The sequence below is a fragment of the Limulus polyphemus genome, unplaced genomic scaffold (genome assembly GCF_000517525.1).
Source record: "Limulus polyphemus unplaced genomic scaffold, Limulus_polyphemus-2.1.2 Scaffold62, whole genome shotgun sequence".
In the NCBI taxonomy this organism is placed as follows: domain Eukaryota; kingdom Metazoa; phylum Arthropoda; class Merostomata; order Xiphosura; family Limulidae; genus Limulus; species Limulus polyphemus.
This window is the reverse complement of record NW_013665672.1, coordinates 510,654-520,950: the sequence shown is the minus strand read 5'-3', so window position 1 is coordinate 520,950 and position 10,297 is coordinate 510,654. Positions and strand designations below refer to the sequence as shown.

Genomic DNA, 10,297 nt, shown 5'->3' with positions numbered 1-10,297 from the left:
AAAAAACAAAGTTTAAGTATAATCTATGAGTTAGAACACTTCTGAAAAGTTTTTTTTCTTATTTCATGATAAAATAAAGCTCATTTTTTTGCAAACGCTCGTCAACTTTTGGATCGTTTTGTTTTAAGTTTCCAGGAGGTTTAAAATATATTGCTAACTGTAATATCAACAATTTTCATTATGGCCAATTACAATTTGCATCATTATTTGATAAGAATAATGAATAATGTTTGCAACTTATAAATAATGGTAAGAATCCCTTTCTTAAGAGCAGAAAATTCATCTAAGTTTTTATACCACATCTAGCACCTTGATTAAAATAACTTAAAAACATAATAAAGTTGTATTGAGACTGAGTTCATTGAGAACATAGGATTTCTTGCCCGAAATGACATTAGGTGGGCTGCTTTTAAAGCATAATGATGCTAGACGTTCGCATTATGTTTAATCATTGTTTAAAAAATATATAAACAATTGAATGATATATTTATTTTACTCAAACAGCAGATCTTAACAAGGTTTGCAGTCATTCAAATATCCAGTAAGCCTAATTATAGGACAAATAAAAAACTTTAATAATTTTACCAAACTACTCTGACTGCAATTTTCATTTTTTTTTCTAACACTAATTTTTGGTACAAACTAACACTAAGAGTTAAAAATGAGAATCGTGTCAAGAATTTATTAACAAAAGGTGATGATGATCTTCATTAGCCTCGAGACATTTTTAACTCACGAAATTATTGTTAGGACTTTACTAGTTCGTTTCTAAGTATGCTGTGAAAGATTCCTTAATCTGCACCCGTTCGCACTGTCACTATATTACCATGGAAAAATTCAAACCGTACATATCAACTGTCCCTTCAAGTTATGACGTGATAAAAGAAAATCACTCTTGACACTGATAGTAGTCGCTCTGATATGCTAGCTTCATAGCACTTTATAACTGATTTTAAGTTCCATTTTCGAACTCATTATTTATGGAAGGAAATCTTTCTCGTTACTTTATGGAAGTTTCATAGCTCACACAATCACACTTAATCTTTACGGAGGCTTTCATAACAATTTATCACACGAGCTAGCTTTAATCCTCATACATACGCTATCCGCAGTCTAGTGTGAATTGGACTGACACAAAGTGAAATAAGTCAAATTTAAAAAGTTATGTGTGATTTCAGAAATGCTTCCTTTCTGCAACGCAATTATTGCTCAGACAGTTTTTCTATCAAGAAAGAAAAGACATCTTCCCGCACGAGCCTCAAAATAATTAATCAACAATGATTCCTTTCAAAAGTCTTGGCTTCTCAAACAACATTCTACTTCGATCATAGTGCACAAGATACATCTCTATTTCAGAGATGCCAGGATAGAAAATAAAAAAGTGTTAATTCGTCAATATCATAAAAATAATATTGTCTAACAATATGGAGTCTTTCGTTTTTGAAATATTTGTTTAAATTGTAAACTTTTTTCCTTGAATTGTAATTTTTTTATTATTGATAGAAGGTGAACGAATGCATACAATTACCCATATGTACATTTTCAATTTCATCCTATTAAAACTTAAACACATTTCTAATGTAAAAATACTTTCATCAGTTCGAGTTTTAAAAGTGCAAGCTTCAAATATAATAAATACTAGAAAAGTAATGACGTATAGTTACATGCGATCTGATATATATAGTACTAAGAAAATAAGCACGTTCAGCTCCAAGAGAGTTACTGTGCATGCGTGCTTAAACTTTTTAATTTTTAAATATGAAAAAAACTGTAACAAGAAAGTCTGTTCGCCTTTGTTTCACGAACAAAAAACGTACTATGTGTAGAGCCCCTTGGTTAGCAAAGGGTGATTAAAAGTAGCAATACGTGTGATATACCATTGCAATAAGACTGACAACAGTTTGAATCATATTATTGTTTGATGACCCAATATGGATATTCAGTGAGTTGAAATGCTATTATACAGTTATTGTACTAACAACTAGTATTGGGCAAGTAAGCAATGATATGATTCAAATTATTAGCAGTCTTATTATGACATAATATCACACACATATTAGTATTAAAACTCAATAGATATTCTTCTCTAAATGATAATTATTTTTATATAACACAGAAAATAACATAAATTTGGTACAATTACAATATTTTTAACAAGAAATATAAGATTTGGTATTTGAAAGTTAGAAAATGTTTTTCCTTCAGAGTTTGAAATATGCAAGCATTAATTATTTTGATTAATCATTTCTTATTCAACTATTATAGGGGAGTACTATCCACTGTATGAAGATGCCTCAAACATACAAAAAGAAGCGAATACGAGAATAAACAGCCACGGACAAAGTTCCGGTTCGTATATACTGTAACTCAATGAATCATTAGATGTATATTTTTTAATTTCTACCTGGTTTTGAGTTTTTCGCTTTCCGTAGAAGACATAGAGAGGGTGGAGAGAGATATTTGTATATATGTATATATATACATAGAAAAAAGTTTTCCTCATATGTTTTGGGTCATATCTTTATTCTGGTTTTCTTGTTTAATAAAAACGCTATGGGATACCGGTATCACTGTAATCCCACTCCTCAGTCTATCTCTGCCCCTGAGCATACTGAAAAGTGAAACTGCCCACGAAGCCAGTCCAAGTGAAACAAGAAAATCAGATTAGAAATATAACCCGAAGCATCTGAGCAAAACTGTTTATTATACATTTAAACAATTTGAAGTGAACTATTCTTACATATCGAAATAGAGATAGAAATGAAAAGAAGCAAAAAGAGAACATAAAATAAGAACGAAATACGTAAAGATAGAGGGAAACACGGAATAATAAAAACAAATGTAAAGATATGAGCACGTAAAAAATAAAGATATACAGAGCAGGTTAGAAATAAACAAACAGGTAAAAAGAAAATGATGAAAGACAAAGTAAAAGAGATAAAATAACAGAGTGAAAGTATAAAAACAGAAAAATAGACAGACAGACTGGTAGAGACAGAGAAAATAGAGAAGCAGACAGTAGAAAAAATATATAATTCTCGCACATTTTAATTACATTTAAGCACTTGTAGTCTATTTTTTCTATTAGATTAGTTAAAAAGATTAAAAATATAAACAAAATATAAAGTTATAAATGTCATAGAATTATATAAGTTTCTGCGATAGTAAAAAATTTAGACGTATCCAAATAAAGGCTATGATCAAACTAATAATTATTTAAACCATTTTCAAAATATATCTTAGTTTAAAAATTTCTTGATTGATTCGCTTGACTATACGAAGAGTAAATGCTTATGTGTAACATTAGTAAGCTTTGAATACGTTACACTTAAATATATATAGAGGCCCCCCAGTGGCACAGCAGTGTGTCTGCGAACTTACAACGCTAGAATCCGGGTTTCGATACCCGTGGTGGGCAGAGCACAGATAGCCCCTTGTGTAGCTTTGGGCTTAATTACAAACAAACAAACCATTTCTTCCTGGCCCATCACTATATACTAAGCACTACTGTACTTAGCGATTTTGAAGTGTACTGCTCCTTACAAACCAACAGACGTTGTCTTATATTATATCTGACGTTATTCAAGAAAATATTCAATAGCCTTTCTAAAGAAGAGTATACACAAACCTAGATTAGGTGTTTCAAAAACCTAATTTTACTTTAGGGTTTTGTTTTTAGAATAAAGGATGTAATCCCAATGAAGATAAATAGTAATTTGTTGAGTACAAGTTTTTGTGTTCTTAGCACGAAAAGTATAACTTACCACATATATATATATAGTGGAAGTTGACAACTTTATTACAAAGAGTAAAACTGGGGGTGAGATATCGTTAAAGATTCAAGAGAGTCTAGGATTGTCAGTTGGTAGCAAACCTCCCAACCAACAAAACTCTCTTTAAACTCTTATCCTCAAAATATTGGTCCACGTATGACCTGATGCTTAGGGCGCTCGACCAACAATCTGCTGGTCGCGGGTTCGAATCCCGTTACCAAACATGCTCTCCCTTTCGGCTGTGGGGGAGTTATAATGCTACGATCAATCCCACTTTTCGTTGGTAAAAGAGTTGGACAAAGAGTTAACGATTGGTGGTGTTGATTAACTGCCTTTTCTTTAATATATCATTCCTAAATTTGTAACGACTAACACAGACATCTCTCAACCAAAAAAAAAACATATTAGTTTGTTCTAACTATTTGATTTAAATATTGGCATATTTCGAAATTCTTACTAACCCCTTTAGTACTATATTAGTGCCTTAACGTATTTCTAACGCAAAACAAAAACTATAAATTATACATCCCGCAACAAATGAATGATAGTTTATATGACTAGTATCTTAACATTGTTCGCTAAAGCATTCCACAAACACAAAGCAAAATTTTCCAAACAGGAAAAACCTCCCGCTTTGCATTTCTACTATAATTAGACCAAAACAATTATGCAAATAAGCTTTTTATTCAAGGTCTTCCACTTCGCAAGGTGAAAATTAATTTGGCTTAGATAAATGGAAATAAATGAAGAAGGCTATACTAGGGTATTTCAAATCCACAATGCTTAACCCTTAGCCACGACATGCTTCATAGCTCACAGTTGGCACAGCAGAATCCCATGAAATTTGTAAACAAAAATCAATAATAAATACATATATCTCTAAGAATGTGCCGTCGTTGAAATTATCGTTAAGACTAGGCTTTAGCTCACGTGTGACCATTGTTTCCATGTTGCGTAGTTTACACTAATTTTTTGCAACAATATTATCAAACCGTTGCAGTTTTTTTTTTACATAAACACAAGTAACGATCTCCCGCAGCTGCAATATTTTGTACATGCACGTTTAATTCTATCCTGCAGCCAACTGGCATTTCTACCTGTTTAAGTCTGGAAAGATTTGAGTGTAACAACAGTTAAAAAGCAAGCTCATGTTAACCTTTAACGATCTAATTTTCATGCTTGAAAAAGTAATATAATTAAGGAAACAACTAACAGTTGGTTGCTACATGTTAGAGAGAATGGCAACAGCTTCCACTATTCTCAATGAATTTTCTTCTTCTTCCGCATTTCCGAGGATCTTGAATCTAAAGTACAAATACAGTTCTAGATCTTATACATAAGAATAACAAATTAGGAATAGCACGTGTTTTTTTTTTTCTTCTCTCTCTGTATGATGTTGAGAAAAAAAAACGTTATATTTGTTGGATATTATAAAGAAAGTTGACGATTAACATCAAATGAGATTCTGAATGCACACTTTAACAACTGTTTCCACGATTTAGCCAACCCCATCCATATAAAACTGTCAGAGGATATCCAACATGGTAAATTTGCTAATAAACAAGGTCCCAGTGGCACAGCGGGATGTCAGCGGACTTACAACGCTAGAAACCGGGTTTCGATACCCGTGGTGGGCAGAGCACAGATATCCCTTGTGTAGCTTTGTGCATAATTTAAAAAAAAACTTAATAAACAATAGCTCCACATAAGTTAGTTATTTCAGAATCCCGCTTTATCAAAAGATTAACACCTTCTTTTTTGTTGTTGTTGTTTACTTTTTAATAGTAAAAACTGGCAAAATTAATAGACACATTACATTAAGTCGGTTTCATGCAGATCCTAAATCCGAAACCTTATTCCACATAATTTAAAATGCTGTATTACTTGATTTTCCCGTTATAAAACATTGCAAACTTATATATATCGTCAACGTATCTATCATACTAAAGGCAATGGTTTTTGTTAGCCATTGAACATTTTCAAGCCAGAAGTTTATGTGATAATTCCTGAAGAGATTTATAACCATGTCTTGACGATACCAACCTGATTAAAAACCCGGTCATCGTCAACAAAATGTGATCTTAGGTAGCAAAATTAATATCCTCTCTTTGGATCAATAATCGGGATTTAGGTTTTTTGCGACCTGGGAGGGTCAGGTTCTAGTCGACCTAAAAAAAGATTTAGTTTGAATTTCGCGCAAAGCTACACGAGGGCTATCTGCGCTAGCCGTCCCTAATTTAGCAGTGAAATAATAAAGAAAAGGCATCTAAGTCATCACCACTTACTGTCACATTATAATGCCCCCAAGGCTAAAAGAACGAGCATGTTTGATAGGACGGGGATTTGAATCCGCAACCTTCAGATTGCGAGTCAAGCGCCCTAACCACCTGGCCATGCCGAATTTGCACTTGCAAACATTTACTAGTTAACAATTTTCTTCCTTCATCAAATATATTTAATAAATCCAATCCATTACTGAGTAAGCTAACCTTTTGAGTGTTAGAATTAGAAGTATAATTTGTATTACAAATCATACAATATGAAGTAAACCTAAACTTATGATTCCCTAAAAAAACCTTCCTCATCCGATCTAATCCCCATCGTATACATGTAGAAGGGTTTGTTTTAAGCGCGCAAAATTTCACTTAATTTTTTCCACGTCTCTAACCTTTAAACGTAATAAATTCTTATGTTGAAATCTGTGTTAATATATATGTTTTTGGATCAATTGCTTGAATAATAATACATTGTTTTTTATTGCAACCAAATTACTAAAGTAACATAACAGAGTAATACCAGATCGCTAAGGTGTCTGAATCTGAAATATTATCAGATACAACTCACTTATATATTTCTGAAAGAAAATATAAAGGATTTTTGAAAAAATTATTAATAACCGCACTGGCAAAATAAATGGTTCTCATAATTTTAGTTCATCAGATATATACGTAGAGGGCCGGCATGGCCAGGTGGTTAGGGTGCTCGACTCACAATCTGGGGGTAGGGGGTTCGAATCCCCATCACACCAAACATGCTCGCCCTTTTAGCCGTGGGGACGTTATAATGTGACGGTCAATCCCACTATTCGTTGGTAAAAGAGTAGCCCAAGAGTTGGCGATGGGTGGTGATGACTAGCTGCCTTCCCTCTAGTCTTACACTGCTAAGTTAGGAACAGCTAGCGCAGATAGCCCTCGTGTAGCTTTGCGTGAAATCCATAACAAATATACGTAGATTTTTTTTTTTTTTTGGTTACTAATGTCCTGAGCATTACATAAAGCAATATAAGGTACATGATCCAGTTTATGTCATCGAGCCAGTTCCGATCCAAGAGATGTTGATAATAGTTTCAAATAAATCGAAGATCAAGCATTAATAAACAAGACATTGTTGTTTGGATAATTTTGAAAATATCTAATCAGAGCTGCCAGTAATGAGCACAATATTTATACCTCCAACTTACACTTAATACTAGATCTGTTGAATTTAGTTGGTTTTACAACAAAATCGAATTTATTAGTGGGCAATAGACGTGATATGATGTTAGCTTAGGCCGTACACGCCATTAGAAAATAATGTGTATTTCCACTTTTTCATTTCCAATCACATTCTAGTCTTGTATTTTACAATTTAATCAAGGAATTTGATTTTCTCTTTAAAAAATTTAGATAAACTAATGTATATCATTCGCGATAATGCTTTCTAAGATTATAGGCATTTAAATCATAGTAAACTGTAGCGGGTGTAATACTTACTGAATTCGTATATATCTTATAAACTTCTTTATTATAAACAGATACAAATCAGTGGTTTCAGAGTTTAAAACATTGAGTTGTTTTTCAACCTCATCTCACGTTTTAGTATAATTTGCGTTTCATATGAGTGATTGGTTTGGTGTTGTAATACTTGAGAAATATGGATATTGTTGAGGATACAAGTGCCATTGATCTTTTATATTATGCAGTACAGACACGTGTAGTATTGGTTTGGTGTTATAATACTTAAGAAATATGAATATTGTTGGGGGATACAAATGCCATTGATCTTTTATATTATGCAGTACAGACACGTGTAGTTTTCTTTGACTTCTGGCATGACCACTATTGGTAACAGAAGTCATATCACACTAATTCTTGGGATGTATTGGATTAAAAGCATCTTTAGTTTACATTTTAATTTTATTTATTTATTTGAGTTTGTACGGTTTATATCTTGTGAATTTTGATACACGATGTATCCCTGTTGCTGTACGGTCCTATTTTCACACGCACTATTGTAACTGATGCACAGTGTATCTCTGCCCTCGTACGAATTCTATTTCCACTTAGAGTGTTATAATTGTTGATCTTTTTGTCTTCATGTTTTAATTTATTTTTTAGATTTGAGTGTTATTTGAAAAGCAATAATGATGTGTTAAACACATGCGTGTGATCTTAACGGTTTACTTAACATCAGCAACTGATGAGTACAATATACAAAGGTTATAATCAACAACTGATGAGTACAATATATAAAGGTTATAATCAACAACTGGTGAGTACAATATATAAAGGTTATAATCAACAACTGATGAGTACAATATATAAAGGTTATAATCAACTGATGAGTACAATATATAAAGGTTATAATCAACAACTGATGAGTACAATATATAAAGGTTATAATCAACAACTGATGAGTACAATATATAAAGGTTATAATCAACAACTGATGAGTACAATATATAAAGGTTATAATCAACAACTGATGAGTACAATATATAAAGGTTATAATACCTGAAAACTTTATCTTTATTTTCATGTATAAACAAAAAGTTGTATATCAACTAGTTTACTTATTTCTTACTAATCACTTTCAGTTTCGAATGGTTGGCGTGGATCTCAACTTGGAAGTCCGATGTACTTCTTCATCTTATCTTTTCTCCTGACCACGACGTCTGAAGTAATCACGTGATCCGGTGTACTGGAAATAACTCCTTACTTTTTCTGTAATTCTTCATGATGTATCATAGGTTCCGAACAAATCCCTGCTTTAATGGTAATTACATATAGCAAGCAAACTAAACTTACTTTTGTAAAACACGAGCGAGCCTACATAAACATTTGTTGAATGATCAAATCTTTCGTGAATATCAGATTACTTAATAGAAACAAAGTCGTGTTCTAAAGTTCTAAGCATTTACGCGCGTTTGAAAGCTTCAAAACAAAACCTAAAGTCTCATAATTAAATTTAAAAAATATTAAATTGCATTTGTGCATGTGTATGAATAGGATAAACAAAGAAAAATCATATCATTATGACACGGACGACTTCTCTAATTTGCGTTTAGATTCATTGTAATATTCCTAAACTAAGTTAACATGTAGCTCCCTATGTTCAGCTATATAATTATTATTAATTCTGTAAATAATAATAATAATATTAAGATAATTCAGTAATGTAAAATGTAAATTCCATCAGCACAGGTAAATAACAGAAAATTAAACGCAATGCTTCATACGTCCTACACCCTTTTTTTATATAATATCGAATTCACTCCATCGTAACAAGGCAGTGTAACCATCGCTTATTTGTATAGTGTGGCTGTGTGTGTATATATATACATATATATAGATAGATAGATATAGATATTTTTGTCTGTAACTGTGATGTTTCATTGACTTATCCCTTTTAGCGCACTGAATAAAATGTTTGCTTGTACTCTGTTTCCTACTGTTACTATTAATTCCTGAAATTAAAACTATTAAAATTCTTTTATCACTAATAGCTATAGCTTTACAATCAAAGGTGACACTGTTTGATTAACATTTAACTCAGGACGCAACTTGTGTATCCACAAATTTTATTTAGTGCGAAGCATTTATTTACTATCTGCACTCCCCAAGATATTAAAGTGTTTTGAAGTGACATTTGTGTCACCGTCCTGCAAACAGATGGTTGACTCATTATATACTGTGTTTTGCGAATGATCTTTAATGTCATATATAAATTTACACGTCCAAGGTGTAACCTTGTCTGCGTGGGCTCTACAGTACGTTGTCTATTTCCCTCCAGAATGCATGCATTACTAATTCTGAAAAAAAATCACATACACACTAGTGAAAATAACTTTTTAATTTACAGGTTACGAAAATATATATTCTAAATATATTTGTCATTATACGATTTCCAAATTGAACTTCAAACTCATGAAAATGAAAGAACTTTTGGTACTAAAACTAGACAGTATATTTGAATAGTTTTTATTGTAACATGGCGTTTCCCAGGAGATTTATATAGAGTGTAAGTAAATTATCCGACAGCATAAGTGATAAAACATATAATACACGTCATCACTTTGTGTTCGGGCTACTGGAACACAATCATATATTATTATTTGACCTATCAAAAAGAACTATTTGTGCAGTATGTATCACTTTAGAAAGCGGCTGAAATAGCACTTTCACACGTCCATAAGTATATATACATGATTGTGTATTTTACATAAGCATAAGTTTAACCAAAGCATACACGTGTGTGTATGTGTG

At 32.1% G+C, this 10,297-nt stretch overlaps 1 protein-coding gene across 1 annotated transcript in view; it reads left to right on the top strand.

Moving 5' to 3' along the window:
* Positions 1-9,432, top strand: part of LOC106464661 (lachesin-like) — a 171,104-nt gene extending 161,672 nt beyond the window's left edge. The window contains exons 9-10 of the mRNA XM_022392984.1: positions 2,266-2,349; positions 8,629-9,432. Of these exons, the coding sequence (XP_022248692.1) occupies positions 2,266-2,349; positions 8,629-8,723 (179 nt within the window). The 3' untranslated portion in view covers positions 8,724-9,432. The remainder of the gene's footprint in view (positions 1-2,265; positions 2,350-8,628) is intronic.
* The last annotated feature ends 865 nt before the right edge of the window (positions 9,433-10,297 follow it).